This window comes from Poecilia reticulata, chromosome 1 (assembly GCF_904066995.2).
Source record: "Poecilia reticulata chromosome 1, P_reticulata-male-v2, whole genome shotgun sequence".
In the NCBI taxonomy this organism is placed as follows: Eukaryota; Metazoa; Chordata; class Actinopteri; order Cyprinodontiformes; family Poeciliidae; genus Poecilia; species Poecilia reticulata.
In genome coordinates, this window is record NC_088830.1 from 6,610,864 (window position 1) to 6,634,768 (window position 23,905).

Genomic DNA, 23,905 nt, shown 5'->3' on the forward strand with positions numbered 1-23,905 from the left:
TCCTGAGTTAAAACATCAGTATTGTTGTTTCTAAACAAATACAAACTTCTTTTTTTTGCCGTTATTTGAGCTCTGAAAGCATCGTTTTTGTTATTTTGACCATTTCTAATTTTCTGCAAATGAATATTACATTTTTGATTGAAATTTCAGAGACATGTCAGTAGAACAGATATTTTCTAGTAAACTTTCTAAATTAAAGTTAGAAAGTAGTAAAGTCACATAAAGTAGTAAATAAGAAAAAAAATCAATTTATTCTTCACTTAAAGTAGGAACAAAATGAAACCCAAAAAGGGTTTGGAAACTGTTATTACAAAATGTACTGCAGCAGACACAAACTTTCAGTAACCCAGATAAGTCTGCCACGGAACAGAGTGGCAAGAGGTTAAGATAAACAGCAGATGAAATAAAAATTACTGTTTTAACTCAGAACATTAAAAAAATTAAGTCTGAAGAGATTTGGCCACTTACTTGGCACCCTGTTGATGGCCTTGAGAGGCCGCAGCACCCTCACCGTCCTGATGGCTGTGAAGTTGATGTTCTGCAAATCCAGGGAATATTCAACCATCCTAGAAAACACACACACACACACAACAAAAGGCAGAGGATAATAATTAACATCGTGTTATGATTTAATGGCAATTTCATCTTTAGTTGCACCCTTAGATGATTCATTATCCATTTCATCCATCCAAATTTGTTCCCATTAGAAAGCATAGACAGAAACACACGCGCACACACCTACACACACATCCCCACACAGCTTGGATCCTGCTGTGCTGGGAGTAAGATGAATAATGTGCTTGAATAAATGGTATTTTATTCAACTTATTCAATTAAAGTGCGAGGGATATCTCTGCAAACAAGCCGATTATTTTTATTTTTTTTTATTGTTAGCTGACTATGAGGCATCTCACTTGGATCCAGGTGAAAAAAAGAAGAAAAAAGGAGAAAAATAATGTCAAACTGCACATGAATAAGTGCAGTGGATCCTCCTGGGCTTTTGCAGTGACTCTGCTGCCTTTTAGCACACGGAGAGAAGCGTCAAAGTGCGCCCTGTCGGTCCAGAGGCATCTGCGAGCGAGCGAGAGAGAGAGAGAGACAGAGAGCGAGAGAGAGAGAGAGAGAGACAGAGAGAGAGAGAGACCCCCAGATTGAATGTGCAGCCGTCTGAGATGAAAGTGGAGAGTTACGAAAGGCGGCAAAAACAGGAGGCGGAGGAGAAACCCCGGCATCAGGTAAAACCCGAGAACAACGTGCGATAACGGAAAACGAGAGGGGAAGGAAAAGAGAACGCGTTTTGCTATTTGACCCATTTTTGACAATTCATTACACTGACAATATACCTCGCCCGCGGTACGGAAGACAACTGGAGAGAGCGGGAAATATGAGGCGAGGCTGCCGTGAAATCAGAGGAGAAAACAAATACTACAGGAGATGGAGAAGAAGCACAAGACAGGGAGGGGGGAAGAGATCAGAAACAGGGCTGAAAAAGCGCCGAGCGTTGATTAAGTGCAATATAATGAAGGCAATAAAGTCAGATTGAGAGGGAGAGTGGGAGAGAGCCTGAGGCTTTTATCAAGTGTTGGAGATAATTACAACTTTAGGAACAGACAGACAGAGAGAAGAGAAGAGAGCAATAGGCAGATATATACCTGCCTGAACAAAAAAAAAGCTGCTTGAAGACTTAAATGAAAAAAAAAAAAAGAAAAAACCCAGCACTGGGGAAGTGAGAGGGCAGACTGTTGTCAAGATGTGCAAAAAGAAAATGATGAGAAACGGAGGAAAGTTTCAGGTATTTGACACAAATGTTCTACTTTTACTAAAATATTCCAACTCTTCGTAGTAAGTAGATTTCCACGAGAGAATGTGCGATTTTTTTCAGGTGATTAAAAAGCCCTGGAGAATTATTCACTTTCAAACACTTGACCTGTGACCCGGAGGATTCGTCTTAGGAATCGTCAGGATATTAACGATGACTTGGAAAGAAATTTTGTTGATTGTAGAGGCAGTTCAAGAAAAGAAAAAAAAAACTATTACAAATGTAATTCTTACAACTATTAAATTAAATGGTAGAGTGGAAAAGGAAAAGGCTTCCTAAAGTTGGAGAAATGTTTAAAAAAAGAATAAAAATCTGCCATGTTCTGTGGCATTTGTATTTGTTAGAAGGGGCAAATCATGTTTACAGTTAGCAGGAAGGTGATGAAGAGCAGCAGAGGCTGGAGGGATTGAGAAGGAATGGATTATTTTCAACCTTTTTTAGGCTTTAATGGATGTTGTGACTGATGAGATCATCAATAAAGCGTCTACAATAAAACAGACATTTTGGGCCACACTCCATACCAACAGGTGGGAGTAATGCATACCTAATGTTTTTGTTTTATTTTCCCAACCCCAAAATAAATCAAGAAATATAATTCTGTAGTAAACCAGTAAAATTAAAAAAAGTTTGATGTCAGAAAACAAACATGGTAAAGAATAACTTCCACCAGCTAGAACATTGAACAGTCTACTCATGCTCATTTCTTATTTTTCCTTTCTTGACACTCTGAATGCACCACTTCACGTAGCTTTGAGAGACCTCAGTCAGATCTTCAAAAAAAGAGCCATTAAGAGGGCAAAAATCAATCATGAAAGACTCTCGGCATTCTTTGCTCACAGAGTTCAGACTTCTTCATTAAGGAGGTTTACGGATGCCTAAAGGGTAAGATCAAACCTGTCCTTGAGCTCTTTTATTTCCGTAGCATTTGGAGCTTTAAATTATTCATGGTGCCGAGCGGTGCCAAAAGTTCCGATATCGTTTTGTACATGTTTAGATTCTGTTTAGATGTTTTCAGATTTGCAAACAAAGTTGCCCTTCGAGGAAAATAAAATAAAGTACTTCATGTCAATTGTTCAATATTTTTCTGATCTTTCTTGAGAAAAATGATTCACCATTATATCATGATAGTAGTGTGAGAAATGTGAGTGATAAGGATGAGTGGAGATCCATTCTCAACATCTATGACGTATACAATGACTTCTCTGACTTTTTAAAATACTTTTGCTCATGAAATGAAATCCCCCCCCCAAAAAGAACTCACTAGCTGGGTTTCCATTATGAATTCCCACAAAACTTTGTCAGCATTCCATTGATGTTGAAAAAACAAAATTTCACAATTGCAATTAAATAGGAAACGCAAATAAAATTACACATGAATAAATTTGCCCCTGTGATAAATCATTAAAAACCATCGTCCAACTACTTCCTGTCATCTTCTTCATGGTTTCTGCAAGTAGTAACATCCGGTTGTTGATCGTGTGTAAACCAATTTAAATTAGAAAAAAAAGAACACATCATCCTAGTGCCAAACCTTTATTGAAAAACCAGAGTTTTTTTTTTTTATTGTCATATTTCATTAAGCAAATAAATTTTTAAATGTCCATTTGCTCAATTAAATGGTCAATGGAAACGCAGCTGCTGTTACTGGCAATAGAGAATGAGTCATTTGCCTTCCACTCCAACCAGCCTACCTGGACATTTTTGGTGTAGAGGTTCTGGGTTTTGCTGACCCAGGCTTCAATAGGGAGGCCTGTGAGCAGCTGTGTGGGTCCAGCTGCTGAACCGTGAAGTATGAAATCACTGCTGCTGGCAGGATTATGTCTCAACCTTGATCATGACAGGAGGAAGCCAGCCTCTCTTTCTACAACTTCTTCCTCAGTCAAAAATGTGCTAATAGCACAGAGACAGAAGACTAGGTCAGAGTTCACACCATTTTCCTTTAACGACAGAGTTGATCTGAAGTGTGTAGCTGAGAGTGCTTTTTTTTTCTGTTAAATTTAACACACTGCATATAGCCACCAAACTGTAAAAACTATATATACTGTCACAGCAACAACAAATAAAATACAAATGTATTGTCATGAATTCAAATACGAGCAAAAAAGGGGAAACTAAAGAAAACATTCTCAGAACAGGATCCAGGTCTCCCTACACATTCAAAACCAGCTAAATTTGTTCAAAATTTCTGTCTCATCACAACATTTTTTTTAACAATCAGACATAACTGATCTGTTATTTTAACACGCTTGAAAAATTTAGGAGAAATATTATAATGATAGGATATTAACAATTAAACACATTCAGTGTAGTGTGTTGTCTACTATTTGAGTTTATAAAAATGTTATGGTTTGATCATAGAAGTCATAAAGTTTCTAAACTCTGAGCTGAGCTCTAGGTTTGTCTTCTCAAGAAGGACAGAGTCTCTTAAATGTCTTTAGATAAGAATATGGAGGAGGACATCTCTTGAATATTGACGGTCTGTTTAGCACATCTGTTGCCAAGAAAAGGTCTGATCTAGACCAGAGTTATTCATTGAAACTAACAATAACAAAGCCTGAAATTGAGACACTTTCTTTAACTGAAATAAATAAAACTGTATTTAATGGAGGGAAAAACTAACCAGAACTAATTAAAAGACACTGAACTTATGGATGTAATATCATTTGTTTTAATCTATTTATTAGCAGTTTATGTGAGCTGTCAGCAAATTACGCCACTCCGTCTGCCTCTTAGCAGCACTATGCTACTCCACTGAATGGTGGGAGAAAAACGTGGGAGAAAACACCAGTCAGTTGGTTGTAATTGAAAACATTTTTTTAAATTTATGTTCTGTTGAGTATTCATTACCCAATCGATGTGTACAAAATCACAGCACTTTGACTTTTTTGAATTCCACACCTAAAATGTGAACCAAAGAATGAAAAAAACAAAAACTACCACAATAGTTAGTGAAGCCCAAACAATATTTAACTAATAATAACTAATAAAAAACTAGCAGACACTAATTCAAAACTAACTGAATTAGACAAAAGGCACAAATAAATAAAACTAAGGTATAACAAAAAACCCTAAACTATTGTAACCCTGATATAGACCAACTACTTAAACTTTTGTGTTCAAAGTCAAAGAGTCAAAGAATTAAAAAAAAAAAAAAAAAAAAAAAAAACCGTAGTAGAAATTATTAGACAGAATAGAACTGTTATCTTTGGCAGGCATTGAGCGAGAGGCGCTATTGCACAGGTTGCCAGTCCATCACAGGGCAACACACACACACGCACACACACACACACGCACACGCAGGCACACACATACTCACAGGACAACAAAACCTCATACATGCACAAACTCCACTGAGAGCAATTTACAGAAACCAATTAACCCAACGGTCATCTTTTTCAGACTGTAGTGGACGCCTAAGTATGGATCTGCTTGGAGAAAATAGAATAAAAAGAGGCTAAAGAAGTTCAGTGCTGCTTTAATCTGGGTTACAATACCAAGGTTTGGATTTTATATAAGAGTAAGACCTTTGAAAGCAGCTGCTAATGCTAATTAGCGGCCAAAAAGATCTGTTCTCCAATGGCCTAAACATGCATTACCACAGCTATCTAATTTGAAATGCGGTCAGTCGATGGCTTTGGTTGGAAAAATATTACAGCTAAATAAATATTGTAGGAACCGTTCCACCGGCCGTACACCGGCCTAATAGAGAGGAATATACTAACGTGGCAATTACCACAGAGCTCTAAATGTCTCGTTTTATGCTTGCAGTCCAGACTAAACTCCTCCTGGAGAAGACGGCATCAATTATTAAAATGAGATTAATGAGTGCGGTACATTTTTGTCTCCCAGAAGTGCTTATAAAGTCAGAGAGAAGCTACAGGAGTGAGGCGGAGCACACAGACGTGCGGCCATAATCCCGGGTCTCGTATTTTATCCACCAACTTTTCACCTCACAACAGTGGTGCAACTACACATTATTCAGGTGAATGCAAAAACATAGATCAGCCCCCACCCCAACCCCCTCCCCTCAAGGGAAGGAACGTCAGGGTGAAGGACCGACGCTCCCCCCACCCCCCCACCCCGAGACGACGATACGTGAAGGAAGGGTAAAACTCGCTACATTTACCTCGTTATGTGCGCGAGGTGAAGGAGCGTAAGGCGCGCTGAAGTGTATGGGAAAACATCATCGGCACGCCGCCCCCTCCAGACGGGGTTTTGGCGCCCCCTCTGGTGCTGCGCCCCTATGCGTTGCATACCCTGCATACCCACTATTTGCGCCACTGCCTCAAGATCTTTCATTAGTCTCCGGCTCTCCAACTCCAACTCTAGAGTTTGTATGCTCTAATTCTTCAATCCTGCTTTATGTTTTTCTTTGTTTGTATTATTTCCAACCTAACAGTACAATACATCTAGTAGACCAGAGGGAGGGAACAGGAGGGCTCAGAAAGCTGGAGAGAAGATGAGAAAAAAAATGAGATTAAATCATCAGTCCTGACTAGGAGAGACTCAGAGGCAGGTCCTGACTCAGAGGTAGAGTTCCACTTTTCTGGCTGCTCCGTAAATTTCGCTGCGCTTCTTCTCCTGCATACTTTGTGCTATTTTCACCATTCAACTTGGTATTCGTAACCTTCATACTATTTATAATATTCAGCTTTTTATGAATTTTTCAACCCCTGGGGGATACTGCCCCATCCTGTGGCAGAATTGAGAATTACAATATAAAATGTCCGTTGTGGATGTTTCAGGTCCTGCCTATTAATGGCAATCAATCATCCAGTTTTGGAGCTGTCATGGAGGAAACAAGGCAGCAGCCATTTTGAAGTTGGGCAGTTTAACAGCTTTTGTGATGTTTAACACCTGGGAATAATTAGAGCTTTTGACATTGCTTTTTTCATGCTGCATGCAGCCTGTTTTTTGTAGTCACCAGGCTAAACCATGCCTACAAACAAATGCTGATATCTCAGGAACCATAAAAGGTATGAATTTTATTCACCCATCATTTTTATCAGAAGGAATAAGGCAACGTTTCTGTCCTTTTCATATTTTAGGTTTTACATGAGTTTTTTACATTGCATAGAATATATTACTGTAACTCAACAAGCAAGTGTAAGGCTAGATGCAACCATTAGTGATTTGACAGGAGGAACCGTCCAGCAAAGTGTGGAGATTAAATAAAATTTGATAGGATTAATATAAAAATATTACGTATTCTCTAATCAAAAGAGAGGATTGTGGTGGATTTTCTTTTTTTTACTGGAATGACGTCAACATCAGATTAATAAAGTCAGAATATGTTACCTGATATAAATTTTCCACCACAGAACTCTGCCGACTAAAATCAGAAGGCATGAGGAATGTTATCATGTTAAATGAATGTAATAATTATTGAATAGTGAGAAAAATAAATGGTAAAATTCAATGTTTCTTTACATATTTTGTAGCACATTCTCATATATTACATATTTTCTGGCCAGAAGACGCCAAGCCTGTTTGGGGGCCGTGGTGTGGAAAAGTTTAGCAACTCCTGTAATAAACCACTAACATTTCAAGCAGGTTGGCTACAGATGATTAAATCCTGTCTTCTCTCTTCTTACTTCATCATTTTTATTTCTTTCCTTCGTCTTCATGGTGCATTCAGGGTAAAATACAAATGTTGAGCAGCCAGAAAAATCTTTGCCACAAATGACACGGTCTCCACAGCGCCTGGCTATCGACGTCAATAAGTCGTTTTACTATATAAAGGAAAATAAATAAGCTGCAAAGCTGCTAAAATAACTGTTGTGAATTCGTCAGGTTGTCTCCCGACTTACGCGGCTCACTCAACATGCATCCGTCTTCAAAGAAACAAGCGACAGTCGGTGCATTTAAGTAGACGTAAGAGAAAAATTAACTCGGAGAGACAGCACATAATCCCCAAGGTTTTCACAAAAATAAATTTTAATAAGAGCTGATTATTCATGTAAGACATGGTTCTTAAGAGCTCACATCTGCTTTTTCAGCAAGCACGAGGCAACAGTTTGTCTCTTTACTGAAAAGACACTAAAGCCTTTTTTCCCCCCTCCATAATTTCTGAGAGAAGATTGACTTAAGAAGAATAAAATGTGTCAAGTGGGAAAAAAACAAGAAATCCTAAAGAAATCCTGAGTACATTTCCATAAATACATGTTCAAAATTTCATATTCATGATGTTCTTCTTTCTAACTAGAAAAACATTCACTTTATGTCTGAACCAACATCTTTATGGAACATTTAGACATATACATTCCCACTAATGTAGGTGAAATCAAGAAATAAACAATCAATGTAATTTTTATTTTCTAGACATATTTATGTAAAGTTAATTACAATGATTGTTCTCTTTTTGAAATCATTTGCAGCATCTTGTATCGGCCAATAAACGACAGACAGCATGCAGATGCTAAAACTTATTCAAACTCTATTTTCAGTTTACAGGACGCATAAAAAAAAATCTGGTTTCATCGAGGTTCTAAAACAGTTTAAATATAACCTTGAAAGTATGATAGCATGCAACCCGTTTGTTCACTTTGTTAATCTAATAAAAAATAAATAAATAATTTTAAAAAACCTAAAAACACCTAGGAGGAAAAGAAAGAGGCAGGTGATACTAATTAAAACATGTATTTGACCGATCATCAGTGAGTGTGAGCTCCTCTGTGAAAACAGATCTGGAACAAACAGATGCGTGTTAATATAACGGCATGAAAGAAGGTAAGTCATGACTTAGGTTAAGTGACTGAACTTGAAACCTGGCATTCTACAGTGAGAAAGACTAAAACATTAGGAGTCTGTTTACACGGAGTCGGTTTTTAGGGAAACCGTGTCCAGCCGATCGTTGACTCCTCACCAGAGATTTGCATCTCTGACTCCGGCATTTTTTAAACCAAGTCTTGTAGTGAAACTCCCTGCTGGGGTATGAGAATGCACATGTGAGAAATACGCAACTGAAGGGCTTTATTCTACGCATATACAGTCACAAACAGTAAAAATAAAAATAAAAGGCGGATAGAAATGTGCTGCGTGTGCGTGCCCTACTTAACCAGAAACAGAAGACCTCTGAAGTCTTCTGGTTCTGGTTCTGGTTCTGCTCTGGTCTGCTCTGCTTCTCCAGACAGACTGTGCCACCAACAGAGAGTGCCGAACGTCCTACATTCTGCATTTATACTAGCAGATATTTCATAAAACTTTATAGTAGGGATGCACAAAATTATCGGTATGGTATCGGTATCGGTATCGGCCAATATTAGCTGTAAAGTTTAATATTGGACATCGGCCGTTCCGTCAAAATAACTCACTGATATAAAATGTGTTGTTTTTATCTGACAAACCAGAGACAATGATGCCTGCAGCGCAACGTCAAATTTGCAATTTTCAGTGTCATCATTGTCAGAGCAAATGTCATGAATAAATTTAAACATAATTACAACACTTTCAACCTCTTATTTAGCATTTACATTTGGTAGCAGGTTAAACTGACAAACATAATGCAGTATTTTAATTCCACAGTAGAGAAAGCCATATCGTTTCAGCAAGTAGGTCAAGGAAAAAAATATCGGTATCTGTTATCGGCTAAATGAGTTTTAGTATATCGGCATATCAAATATTGACCAAAAATCCAATATTGTGCATCCCTACTTTATACTCTTCACTTACAGGGGCAAGGTTGGGGTATGGAATACCGATCTGGGATGAATATTAATCTGTTGCTATATACACGTAAATTGTCACATTTTGGACTTGTCAGAGCAACAATGTACAACAGCAAACAGTTGAGTTGTCACTGGAGCTGCTTACTCATGAATAAGCAATGCGTACGGTGCTGGAAGGCCTGGTGTGTGTTCGGGGAAGGTCATTTTATTATCATTTAAATGTGTGGCAAACGTGTGTGTTATTTTGTTGCGATGCACTCTTAATCTGCCCTTTCACAAGATGACACCAGAGTTCCATCAGTGTGAGTAATGGTTCAGAAAACCGACTGTAGTAAACACGCGCACACACACGCAGAGACATAGTTGCCATTTGATGGGGTTCACTTGCTGCAGTTTAATCTAAACAGCAACCTTGCTTGAAGTCCCACCTTCATAAAAGCTGTGATGTTCAGTCGGTGCAGGTCTGCATCAGGGATGCCCTTCCGTCTGCCGTTCTCAACAGTGAAAGGTTTGACAGTTCACAATGTGAGTGAAGCTGTTAAAACGTGTAATCCCCCAGCATCTGTTTGATTCATGGATATGACATTTATGCAGCGCAAATGTTCTACAAGAACAAGCTGGTGTTCACAAACAGGTAGGGCAGCGTGGATGTGTGAACAGATGGAAAGTTAAATGTCCTGACAAACGGGTGGCGCCACTGCTAGATTCTGTTAGCGTTAGCTCAGTTACTTAGATTGATTTTTTTATTAGGCACACTATCGCCCCCCCCCCCCAAAAAAACAATTCTGACTTATCTCGGACATTCAGTTTAGTTTAGTTCTTTATTCTGTTCTGTCCTGTTTTTTTGTTTGTTTTTTGGCTCTTGTGGCCTTTATTTGAAAGTGCTAAGACATTAAAAGAGAGATGGAAGACATGAGGCAAAGGTCACCAGGCCGGGAATCGAACCTGCGACGGCCGCGTCGAGGACTGAGGCCTCCTTATATGGGTTGTGCCACCACAGCACCCCTGTACTGAGCTTTATCAAAACATTTTAAAGAAAAAGTAAAAACAAATACAGCAAAAGAAGATGATGATATATCAAACTGGACTAAAAAAGTATCGGTATCGCAACACTGATGCTGTATTTATTTGGTATGAGATCGATAAAATCATTCCCAGGAATGGCTGAAAAACAAACTCCAAAGCTTCTATGTTGTGAACAATTATTACTGTCAAATAAGCTCCTATAACTAGACAGTTTTTTCATGTTGTAAGTGAAATAATCTGAAAATGGAAGTAGTACTTTTTCATCATTGTTAAGGAATAACTTAAAGCAAGCTCCTTTATCTTTCTGAAAAGTTACTTGTAAGTTAGTTTTGTCTTATGTCAAGTGCATTAAGATATTTGCACTAGACAAAATTGTTTGGCAAGATTTTTGTTTTTTTGCCGTTTTTGTTATGTATCTGGAACCTCCTTGTATGTCGTCTTATTATCTCTTGGTAAACGCCATTTTGAATCATAAAACAAAAACAGTTCTGTTCTTGGTTTCAGAAAAACAACAATAAATCCATGTCAAGCTCATTTGGAGCTTAACTGTACACCTATGTAAAGTTCAATTCCCTTTTAATTAACTTCAGCAAGAGCTTGTAGCCAAAGTAACCACAAAGTTTACACCTGGTGTTTGAATTAGAACCCAGTCCAAGTGATCAAAAACACAAACTGTGATGTTACAGATACATCAGCAGACGGTTATGTCTTGTTGTCTGCTTAGCTAACAGCCCACTGTTTCAACACCTACGTGTTTATTTGCATATAAGGCGGCTAACTGAGGTTCAGTTCCCTCAGAGCACTTTTTTTTAATGCCAAGTGAAAATGTAATTGCTTTGTGAGGGTAAATTTTAGCTGAATTAGCCCGGAGTCATGTCAACGGCAGATATGAACTGGGAGAATGACTCGGCTGATGTCGCGTGTGGGCATGCATAAAGTCTACCACGAGTATCTCAGTTTGGCAGGTTTACATGGAAACAGCTACATAAGAGGATTCATGTTAGATGGATAATTCTTGATTCTGATTCATATTAGGGTTGAAAAAAAGGAGAAATTCACAAAATTACAAACTCTGGCATTATGCTCTGACACTTATTTTGTGGGGGCGAGGGCTAAATTACACAAATCCTCCACTCACAGTGTGATCAAATATAATATTTTCTCTGCTATGCTGCTTCTGCTGAGTGCTGCAGACAGACAGAGCAGGTCAGATGGGTCTGAAGGAGCTCTGAGGCCTCAGGAATCCAGCGCTCAGTCTGCACACGCCGATAGCCTCTACTAGCACATCCCACCAGACAGGCTGACAAAAGAGTACACACACCTCTAAATATAGAGAAAACACGCAATTCTGCAGCTACATATAAACACAGGAAGTGTGTCAGGGACGCAGGATTGCTTGCCTCTGTGTTGCTTTGTGGAAAATGTAGAAATTAATCTCTTTAAAGGCGCATCGGAGTCACTTTGGGGAAAACAATGCTGACAGCGAGCAGAGGTGGAAGGCATGCTAATTATGGCTAACTGAAGCAGACTGCTTTCATTCTGCTTTTTCCACAGTCTTGTGCTCTTTTTTTTAAACGTCCAGTGTGTTTTTTGTGACAAGAAAACCAATGTTTTTTCTTGCAGCCTGCCACAGGCGAACTTTGGTGCAGAGGTTTGATCGCTAACAGATTAGCATGATGTCTCTTCCAGGATGTAGCCTTATCACTGCGTCTCCATCTGGCTGTGCTTGCACTGGGCTATTTTTGGTTCATTTTCAGCCAGTTTTCCAGCACTGAGACAGTTTTTTGCGATTGGGCCGAGTCTCAGACTAATAGCATGTCAAGCATGGTGTAGTACGCGGGGCGTAACGAGAAGCGATTAGCAACAGGGTGTTCAAAGTGTGGTCCGGGGGCAATTTGTGCCCCTCTGAAGGATTTTGGGTGGCAAAATCGTGCATGTTGGTTGATGCAGATGGACGTTCTTCTGTATTCTAGGGAGAAATTTATTACAGATAAATAACATCTAGACATAGCCAGGTCCTACTTTGGAAGAAAAAGAAAGGAAAAAAGTGAACTTTACGTTAGCCATTAAAATTGATCACTTTCCATATAAATAATCCATACAAACACTCACGTTGAAGATATTACTCAGCAACTTACTTTGAACTACTTAAATAAAATCAGTTTTAAATAATAATCTAATCTACACAACAGGGCTGAAATGAATAATCGGATTAATTTGATTAATTGTGATTAATCAGATTAGTGATTAATCTAATTTAGGGATCGATTAATCACCAACTGGACAAACTCAAAGAAAGACCATTCACTTAAAATATACAACATATTCGGAGCAGTAACTGTTCAGAAATGCACATATAGTTTGGATTTACAATAAACACATCTTTAGTGGCATTGATTTAGCTTCACCTGGTTCGCATTCACTAGAGGAATGTCATGTTGTTGCATTTTAGGCTATAAAATGTTTATATTTCCCTGTTTAAAAAGAAGAACTGAATCATTTGTTTATTTGCATATTTTAATGTATTTCTAAGAGTACGTGGAAAGACTTACATGGTTGAATGAAAAATTTGCTGAATGTTGCAAAATTTGAATAACTGATAGAATAATCGATTACTAATTAGTTGCAGCCCTACTGCACAGCAACAAGCAAGTATGTCCGTGTTCACCCTTTGGAAACATGTCAGTCATGATGTATCTTGTATAACGTAGTTGTCGGATGTTGTACGAAAGGAAGCGTTTGGTTTCAGGTTGGCTAGCCGCCTCCTCCACTCTCAGCCAAGTTCTAAAAATCATCAGATTTCATTTTTAACCACGCGTGACTTCAATCTGAGCAATCCAAGCTAAACTCCCGCTGCTCGTCGACTCCTTCCTGCAGATTGCTTACGGTTCAGTTTGGGTTTGCAATACGCACTTCCCTGGTGGGGGCGGGGGGCGCGGCGTTTTCCCACGTCGCTACACACTCTGCATGTGGCCAGTGTGATATTAGAGCGTAATCGGGGAATGGCAGTGGAATCCCTCTGCCATGCATGCACTAAGCATCGGGATTTGGCCCAAAGATGAGGGAAAAGGTCTCCACTTAGTGCCTAATACTTAAGAGATGATGACCGAGGGAGAGAGAGAGAGAAGGAGCAGCAGGATAAGGAAAGATATAAGAGCTGAACATTTTTTGGAATCAGAGGGAAAAAGGGATTAGATCAAACATTATGCAAAAGCCCCTCGGGCCTTAGGGTTGAAACTTTGTGCCACTGAGAGATAAAAGCTAGAAAGTCAAGAGAAAACCACATTAATGACAGTGGGAGAAAAAACCTACCTCCATTTTGAATGAAAAAGAAGAGATGGGGAATAAAGAGGAGGATTTAGAGGAAAAAGGAAAACCAGGAAAAATGTAATGAACACATCCTGGATGTCGTGTTACAGCCACAAACTTGAATGTATTTTCTTTACATTTTATGTGAAAACGATATTTTCTATAGCCTTTTTGTTAAAAATAAGAAAATAAGAATAAGAAAACTTGTGAAAATAGATCCCGGTAAAGAGCAAAGTCATGTTCCTGCAGAAACATAAATTATGAAAGAACACGTTAAACTTTAGCTTTTAAGAATGAATTTTAGCATTCCACAGGACTGAGATTAGAAGTTGAGCCGCCTTTTGTCTTTCTTTGAAATTATTCTATGAATATATTAACGGAAATAAACCCGAGGAGGACAAAGGCTGTCTGCTGAGACTGTCTGTGGTGTCAGCCGATGGAACAAAAGTTTGACACCAAATCACAGAGTTTTTTGACAGAACATGTGACCTGAGCAGGAGTCAAGAAGTTTAATGACCTGTAACTGGACAGGTTCAGGGTTTCCACACCCTGACGTTCTCCCTCCTCAAAAGACAGGATAGAAACGATCCTGTGGTCAAATAGACTGGACAAATGCCTCTGGCAGGAGCTCACAGGTAACTTCCTACATATTTGAATAGCAAAAAGGAGCCACATAAATTATTGGGATTCATAAAGACAGCTCATTTAATAACTCCAGGTACTCTGTGTAACTTCAGTGTTTTCACGACAATGTTTTGTCTACAATACGTTGGAAAGTGATGTTTTAAAAATCTACAGTCCCAGTATTCTTTGGTAAGTTAGCATGATCCTTTCCCTTTGGTTTACTCTGAGTCCAGCAACTAATGGTAGGAACCATGTTGAAATTTTTGCTAGGGATGCACCTACATGAAACTTTGGGCCAATATTGATATCCAATATTAATATTGCTAATATGGCCGATAACTGACATTTACAGATATTACATATATATAGTATAAATGTTTCCCTACTGGTCCAGTTTTATCTATCGAACTGACTATGCACAGGTTTGCATCACATTTTGACAGTAGTTGTGTTTCCATTACAAATGTTCGCAAATCTGTCTATATTCTGCTAATGTCGATAAAACGCAAATTCATAAGAAATGAACTTAAAGTAACACATGAATAAGCTTGCTCATGCGATAAGTCATTAAAACTTACATCGAGCGGTGGATGTAAAGTTACATGAGATATATTCATAATTCAGACATGGTGCTAGCGCTCATCCTCTATCAGCCAATCAGAGGAGACGTCGGCGTCTGATTCAGGCATTGGAGTGACAAGCCCCGCCTACTTGGTAGTGTTTTGGAGAAAAAGTAGTCAGCCATTTTACAGAAGAGCTGTTGATTCAATACGTTGTCATAAAAAAAAAAAACAAGAATAAAACCATCATCCTTCTACCACTTCCTGTTGTCTTCTTTGTGGTTTTGGCCAGAAGTAACCTCTCACTGTTGGTCACATGACTCGTGCGATGCAAAAAAAAGTGTTTAAATATGGATAAAAAACAAACCACATCATCCAAGCGCTAAAAAACTTTCACTGAAAACTTCAAAATTGGAATGTTTCCATTAAGTAAATTTATTTCTGTTATTCTAATTTGTGCAATTTCATTACTAAACCCAACTAGTGACCTTTTGCCTAAGACAGAAGCACTAAGGCGTTCTGCATGGTAGAATTCAATTATTCGATTTGGGGTCATTTCAGTTCTTCACTGTACATGTTTCTTTTTGTTTGTTTTTTTTTACAAACATTTGCTAAATTTCAGAATGCATTTATATTTAATAATATAAAACTAAAGTTAAAAAAAAACATCAAAGAAGCCTGATGTGGTTGGAGTAAATTACTGCAGATGACAGATGCTCTAAGCATTATTACAGGCAGCGAGAAAGAAGAAGAAACTAGAAAATATGGCTCTGATCCACATAAGCCAGTGGTTTTCAAACATTTTCTGGGCCCCCCTATGCATTACAAATGGTTGTTTGGGGAAAGATGAATGTACGTAGCTGGACATAGACAACAACATCGGAGGCCTACAGGCTACTTGTTAAGCTTAAGGTGATGTATTGATATTAGCTAGTCATCTTTTAGCTTTTATCCAACAGCTTTACTCAACTCAGTCTGTTAGTTTGGGGGGAAAACTGTGAAAAGTCTGCTACATTTTGCTGGTTTGCTGCCATGAATCTAACACACACCTGCGCTGCTCTGCACAGCAGCAGCAGGTCTCCTTCACTGCCACATAGGTCTAAACCCAGCGCGAGCGTCGTAGCGCTGGGTTACGACGGATCTGGGTTAAAGGCGGATCGGAAAAACAGGTTACCACATGTTAACAACAGATTAAACAGTTTTAACTGCTGATAAAAGTGACAGAGGACACAGATATGGGAAGTGTGGAAGCCCCTACTGTATCAAATTGACATAGAAATAACAGAGGTGGCCATTCTAAAGTAAAAACCCAGCGCATACAGCTTCATGGTTTTTGTTCATACATCCAGACGGCTTCCCCCCCTGACCCTCCTAGGGGGGGGCACAGCGCCCCCCCTAGGGGGCGTGCCCCACAGTTTGGGAACCTTTGACATAAGCTCAGAAAAAATGAACAAAACGCATTTTTTTTAACTGAAGCTCTCAAAGGTTCAATGATAGATTTGCTGTGAAAAAGTATTCACTCCCTGAGAGGCTTCTTCTGTTTTTCCAGTAACTGTGTTTCAGATCTTTAAACAAATGTCATTATCAAACAAAAATGACCCGATATACAGAAAACATTTGCCTGTGAAATGTTTAAAAACTCCTCATAAAAACATCATTCCAGCAGTAAGAGACGTGACCGAGTTTCCTTTCACAAGCAGCAGCAGGAACGTGATGCAGGATTTATGACAGGCTCGTTCCAGCTGATTCATTGAATTATTTTACGGTGATTAGTCGCATCATCACCGCGTTATTAGAGGCGCTGTCCCAGGTGAAAGCCGACGACTATCAACATATTAATATTTAATGCAGCCATATATATTTAACAATGGGATGATCAGCCATGCATGAGAGAGCAAAGGAACGTGTCAGGAAGACAAAGCAGTTTGAGACAAAAAAAGTGATTCAAGGGCCCAGTCTTTAAATAGAGCTACTATAAGTCATGGTTACATTTGAACTTTGGAGCAATTTAAACGTGCTGCACTGGCAAGCTGTGGTTACGATTCTGAACGTTTGCAGTACGGCGTAATGTTTAACGTTTAAGCTACACAACTTTAAATTATTCAGCTATATTTTGGTCTATATGTTCTATATTCTGCATCTAATTTACATATGCTGCCTATGTTTCTGTGCCCCTCTGTGAATTTTCACTACACCCGTCAGGGTGTGTCAACCCGCCTAGACGAGGGTCAAACTACGGGAACAGGAGGTTCTGACCCTGCCATGACGATAAAGAAATCCAGGCGGTTCCACGTGTCTCCAAGGTAACAGCGCCGTCCGAAGATTCCCAGAGCGACCATCTTGATGACCATCTCCATGGCAAAGAAGATGTAGATGAACGCATCAAACGCCTGAGGAAATAAACAAATAAAGTTAATGGGTTCAAACTATAACAGAAGGGAGAATGTTTTTTTAACTGTTTTGCATAAAAAGCAAATAAATATTTTGCTTTTATCTTAAAGCTGCAGTACGCAACTTTATAAAAAATATATATTTTTTACATATTTGTTGAAACTGTCACTATGTCATGATAAATGTGGCATGAGACGGATAATCAGTGAAAGAAATGCTTCCAATGCTGACTAGAAACAACCAATCAGAGCCGGGGGCGGGTCTTAGCGCTGTCAATCAGGCTCCATTTGCCCCCTTTTCATCTCCCTCCTTGCTCTCTGCTACGCTGTAGCTAGGAGAACCTGCTGTGAATGCTCAAGCTAGTTAGCGTAGCCACCGATGATGGCTTTCCTATACTAGTAAGTTGTTTCTCTGCCGTTACATTTAGCAACACGTACACGATGTTGATTGACAGCACTAAGGCCATCCTCCTGGCTCTGATTGGTTGTTTTTGGTCTGGAGTGCTACATTTATTCAGACGTTTATAGCAGATCAGGGAGGAGGTGGAGCAGGTCGATCTTTTCACGGACAATTTGTCTCATATATGTACTGCCACGATATGGTGACAGTTCTAACAGATATATAAAAAACACTTTTTATAAAAGCAGCTTTGAGAAAAGAAGACAAAATGTGTTTGACCTCTGTTAGAAGATAATAAAGAGAGACAAACTGACTGTGTTCTGTAATGATGGTAGCAGTTGTTTTGTCTCCCACATGACTGAACAAAACCTTTAGCTTTTGTACATCACTTGACTGTGACAATGACATTTTAAAGACTGAAAACAAGTTATTTATCCAACTCGATGGGTGCATATCACCTAGTGTCAAGAAAACACTGTGATATGAACAAGTTATTATGTTTGTCTGCTCCTCTTTTATGAAGTGGATATGACTTACATCATGCACTTTCAAATGTTTGAGCACACAAATTCAAAAACAGAGCTGGATACATCACTGCTGCTAAAGATGTGAAAAATCTTGAGAATAAACATTTTCATTTATTTATTTTGGACTAAAGATGAAATACATATATATATATATATTTTTAATCGTGGTTGCATAATCTCTCTGATGAAATGTAGTACAATCCTTAAATATTTCATGGCAACCATTCAGGTGGTGCCTTAATACCCTCCCCTGCGCCGTCCCCATCCAGACTCCTCCAGACTAGCGGCAGCAGCGATTAGCAAACATCTGGTGGAACTGAGAGTCTGCTAAGGGCATTATACAAACCGCAACGCTCTTAAGACGGTCGAGCATCGTTGTGATGACTTGAGGGGGTGTTGAAAAGGGTGGGAGGTTTTTAAAGAGACAGACACCAATTTCATGGTGTCAGATGCAGCTATTACGCAAAGTCAAATTTCTTTTAAGTTTTGATTTATACAGAATTTTTATCAAAACTGAAGGTTACAGTCACTTGACTAAGCTGTAAAATGTGTCTTTGTGCCTGGAAAATATAAAATGTCCATCCTTTAGAAAACTTCTAACAAAATCCCTGATAGCACAATTATTGCAATTTTTCAATGGACGTCACTGAAGTTTTTAGTTTTATGTTTATTTTTTTCAAGTTGATAAAATTAAAACCTAAAAACTAGGTTAAATATATGGGATGGCACAGAAGTTAATTCCTCTTAGCCTTTTCCACCAGGTCTTAACATTCTGTTCATGCACAGTGAACAGAATTGTAACCGAGGCAAACTCATAAAATAAATGGCTAAAATCAAAGTTCATACCAACTTCTTCTCTAAACTTGCTCCGTCTTGTTCTTCAAAGTTAATGTTTCATCTTTTCTCTAATTTCTTATCTCCATCTCAAAGCCGCATTCATCTTCTCTCTATTAAATATGAATTTCTTTTTTTTTTTCCTTGCCTAAAGGCTGCTACAACCTCTTTTTTTCCCAGAGAAATTTAGCATTTTGCCCTTAAATGGTGGGATAATAGAAAATAATTAGTTTGAAAAGTAATCAAAGATGAGCCTCGCATGGGCAGCCCTCATATCACACCCAGCTTTAATCAAACATCTAATTAAATGGAGAGAAAGAGAAGAAGGTGAAAAAAAAGAACAAAACAAATCAAAACGATCTCAGCTTGTAACGGGGAATTGCTGTTTTGAGTACAAAGCCTTGATTAACTGTTCTTTTCTGCGTAAACGGGGGATTAGAGACGAACTGACACGCTCGGCGTTGCTTGTAATTTGATTTTCAGGGGGGCAGGACTGCAAGCGGCACGATCTCAAGCCGAACCGTCTTCGTTTAGTGATGAGCTCGCAGCTGAAGAGCAGCACACACCGCTGCCTATGGATTTCTGGGGAATTTTAGAGACACGAGGCTGGCCAGCTAATAAAGAGGAAGAACTAAAGTTTGCAACCTTCCAGGAGAAAATGGACAGAGCTCCAAAAATGATGAAGCGTACAAGTTCTCCTCTCTTGTACGCTGGATAATCCCCGAGGATAGAACTGGGTAAACGTAAATACAATTTGACCTATGACCCCAACAACAAAAACTGTTGTAAAGACTAAAATGAGATCCTCAGTATTCTTTATTGACGTCCTGACGAACTGCTGATAAAATTAATCCATTCTACCACATTTATTGTTGACTGAGATACTGTATGTAATTACTTTAATTATTACTTATAAATACTATTAGTGACTAAATAAAATCTCTACATAAGCGTTGTTAGTAGCAGACCAACTCAGATACTTAAATATCATACTTGGAACCTTACTGCATCTCAGAAGTATGTAAGGTTGTACCTGCATGCATAGATGAAGTTAGATTTGTTTTTGACTCAATAGGTTATATTTCAAAATCACATAAGGGTTAGAGTTACAGAAATGAACCAAAATATTACAATCAATGTACCCTAAAAAATGCTGGGTTATTTTCATGACCCATCTGTTGGGTACAAGCCGTTGGGTCACAGGTTGGGTTAGTTTGACCAAATACTGGGTCAAAAATCATAACTCAGGAGTTAAGTTGGAAGTCTACAGCTTGACTAATCCTGTTAGGTCACAGGTTGGGTAGATTTGAACAAACATTGGGTTAAAAAGTTTTTGGGGGTTAAAATTTTTACCCAGTCATTTGGGTTGTTGTTAAAAAAATTTTTCATCATGATGAAAAATTTACATAAAATGTGATTTTAAAAAAGAAAAATTTACATAGAATGTGATTTTAAAAAAGAAAATGGTATCTGTACTGTTACAAGACCCTTTAGGTCAAGCAAAGAGGAACCTCCATATACAGAACTTCCTTGTTTAGCACACTTCATAAATGAATATTGTGTTTCTCATACAACTCATGATTTTTTGGGGTTTTATTGCACAATTTGAAACATGATTTTAATGGTCGGTGATCTACATAACATCGACAGAGCGGTTACACTTTAACCATCATGTTGTAAAGTCTTACTGTTCAGTAAAGGCTTGGAGGGAAAAAAAGGGAAAAATATGATTTTTAATAAACAATCAAGATTTATGCAGCACACAGTCTGAAACACTCAAGAGGACAAGCTGCTGCTGTTGTCGGAGTTTTGCAGCAAATTCTCTTGGGTTCATGTTTTACAGCCTTTCTGACTGACAACTTTAATACAGTGTGGTATTACCCTGGGCCACTCAATTTATGGTCATCTTGAGGGCCAGTGGAGAAGCTGCAGCAGTTGATGCTGCAACAACTTTGTGACTTTGTTCTCTGGTACTTTGTGCGAAGCTGCAACGATTGTTTTCTGATTCTGTTTTCACAGGTACAATCAGAAATATCTGTACACCACAGTTATAAAATCTTTTAATTTTTTTAATAGTTTAGTTCAGTCTTGTTACTTTTTAGTTGTCTAATTCAGTTAGATTTATTCTTTAGAGTGTGCTAGTTTGCTAGTTTTTATTAGATAAATATTGTTTCGTTCCGTTTATATTAGTAAAGTAGTTTTAGTTTTTTCATAGTTTGGTTAATTTTTAGATGCAGAATTCAGAAAGGTCAAAGAGTTGTATTGTGATTATTTATATATGAAGTGGGTGATGAATACTCAAAAGAAGATAGTATTTTCAAAAGATTGATTCAATTATTGTTAAACAACCAACTGACTGATGTTTTCTCCCAACTTTTGCCGTCGCCATTTTTCAGACTAGCGTAGCGTAGCATAGCCACCAGGAGGAGCATGGAGTAGTGTGATTTGATGTCGCCTGACTTAAACTGTTTGTGTGGGGCAAAATAAATAAATAAATCAGTTTCACATCAGTTCAAAAGGCTAATAAATAGATACATAAACATGAAAATGAAGGGTATTATGTCCATAATTTCTATAGGTTTAGTTTTTCACTATAAAATGCCTTTTTTTATACATATCTCAGTTACTGAAAACATTTTCTCAATTTCACTTTTCATTAATTTGTTAGTTTTAGCTAACTACTCATCTTGGTGCACAATGGTGTAAAATCTACTAAGATCTACTGAACCACCAACCATTTATTACAAGTTAAGACAAAGCCTCATCTGAAGAGCCACATGCGTTAGAGTTCACAGATAGCTGAATGTTCAGCATTAAACAATATGTTATTGAACCACAAATGTTCTGAAAGAACTCCATTGATTCTGGTGAAGCTGCTCACTAAATCCATTTTGCTATTAAACAGAGTCCATAGATACTTGGAGGGGAAACCTCTATTAGGTCCAACTCAACAATCGGCCCTCCTTAGAGAGTTAAATCAATCTACTGCCAGTGTTTCCAAGATGTGCTTGTCTGCGCGCGCCGTGTGTGTGCGCGTGTGTGTGTATGTTTGAGAATGTAAGAAAAAGGAGAGCAAGTTGGTTTAAGAAGTGGCTTCCAGCAAAAGACTTAAGTCATGTCTGCACACACTTGAGTGCAGATGTTACACCCACTAAAGACACTCCTGGCATTAAAGAAAGGCGGTTCTGTGTTTAGCAGCTTGATACCAAAGCTATTGGAGACTCAGGCTAATTTAAAATATCAGAACCACTCCCTAATAATAAATGGTGACCCTTTATTAAAACATAACAGAATAAAAAAATACCATATTGTACTGTAAAGAGATTATACAGTATGGGAATATTTACAAAATATGAAAAATAGTACTGGACATTTGTCAAATTAAAAGAAAGGTAGACGTGAGTTGGGTAGTTAAAGGGAAAACTGTACAAAATGTGCATGTATGTGAGCATAAAAACCAACAGATATTAGCATCAGTTTTATGGGGAAAAAATCCTAAGAAAACTTATAAGGCATAATTATGACTGTAAAAGTCAAATTATCACTAAAATCCCAATTTTCAGTAGACTTTAGCATTATAAAGTGATTAGACATAAAAAAATACTACAATGACTATGATTACAATTATTTCCATATACTACTGTTCAAATACTGACATCCTATAGTTATCATTTTTTATTGGATAACTAATAATGTAGGTGTATGCAGACCAGTTCTAAACACCATTTCTGTGAAAATGACGTGTGGTTTGTGTACCTGTAATATCTGGCAGCGGTCTGAGGAGCAGTCGATGTTCTCGCAGGGCTGGTACATCCCCAGGGTCACGCAGTTCAGCAGGATCACCATCATGCTCACACGCTCGAACCACGTGGAAACAGGCAGTTAAAGAAAATTTACCACATCAAAAAAAAAAAAAAAACATCAAATCCACTAAAAATAATAGGAGAAAAATAGAATATAAATACCAAATGTTTGCTTGGACTTTCAGAGACATGTTGTCAGTAGTTCATAGAATAAAATAACAATGTTCATTTTACTCAAACATAAACCTGTAATAAGTAAAATCAGAGAAACTGATCATTTTGCAGCGGTTTCTTTCATTTTTCCAGAGCTGTATATTAAAGCTTATTTGTAAACTTTCTTGTTATATATAGTTTCTTCTTCATGTACAGACACGTTCAGTAAAATCAGAATATTAATGAAAAACCAATGTAGTTCTGAAACCTTATCAGTAAGTGAAACATTATATGAATTACACAAAGATGTTTGGAAGCTTGTATTTCTGTTAACTATGGCGACTTTCTACTCGCAGGTTATGAAAATGTGACATTTAATAATTAAATATTAAAATATAACATCAGCCCAATAAAATAATAATAACAAAAGAAAAACAGAACTTTGGGTTTAAAAGGAGTTATTTTCAAAACACACTTGTAATCCGACAAGCGGGCCTGATCTGAACGCACTCTAATTTAATGAAAAGAAAAACGTGTGTTTTTCTCCAGTGTAAAAGCACACATTGTTTTACAATTTTTAAAAATGCATTAGTGTTCTCTGACAGGAACACTAACACCAAAAATAAAAAAATTCTCCATTTAACTTAATCATTCCACTAACACTCACACATATACCTCAAATAATAAAAAAAAAACAAGCTAAGTGAGCCGTTAGCGACACTACAGGTGCAGCTACGCAGAACTCAGCTGCAGCAACTTCTGTCTTCTTTCTTTGAGCGAGGAAATTAATTCA

General features: G+C 38.0%; 1 protein-coding gene across 6 annotated transcripts in view; it reads right to left on the reverse strand.

Annotated features, from left to right (window-relative positions):
- The window catches only part of cacna1ib (calcium voltage-gated channel subunit alpha1 Ib), a 203,490-nt gene that overhangs the window by 109,478 nt on the left and 70,107 nt on the right, over positions 1–23,905 (reverse strand). For 5 of the 6 annotated variants that reach the window (XM_008434689.3, XM_008434762.3, XM_008434828.3 and 2 more), the window contains 3 exons: positions 22,913–23,024; positions 17,262–17,395; positions 469–566 (listed from right to left, as the gene is read on the reverse strand). In XM_008434689.3, the coding sequence (XP_008432911.2) occupies positions 469–566; positions 17,262–17,395; positions 22,913–23,024 (344 nt within the window). The remainder of the gene's footprint in view (positions 1–468; positions 567–17,261; positions 17,396–22,912; positions 23,025–23,905) is intronic. The other variant, XM_008434918.3, reaches the window with a different exon arrangement.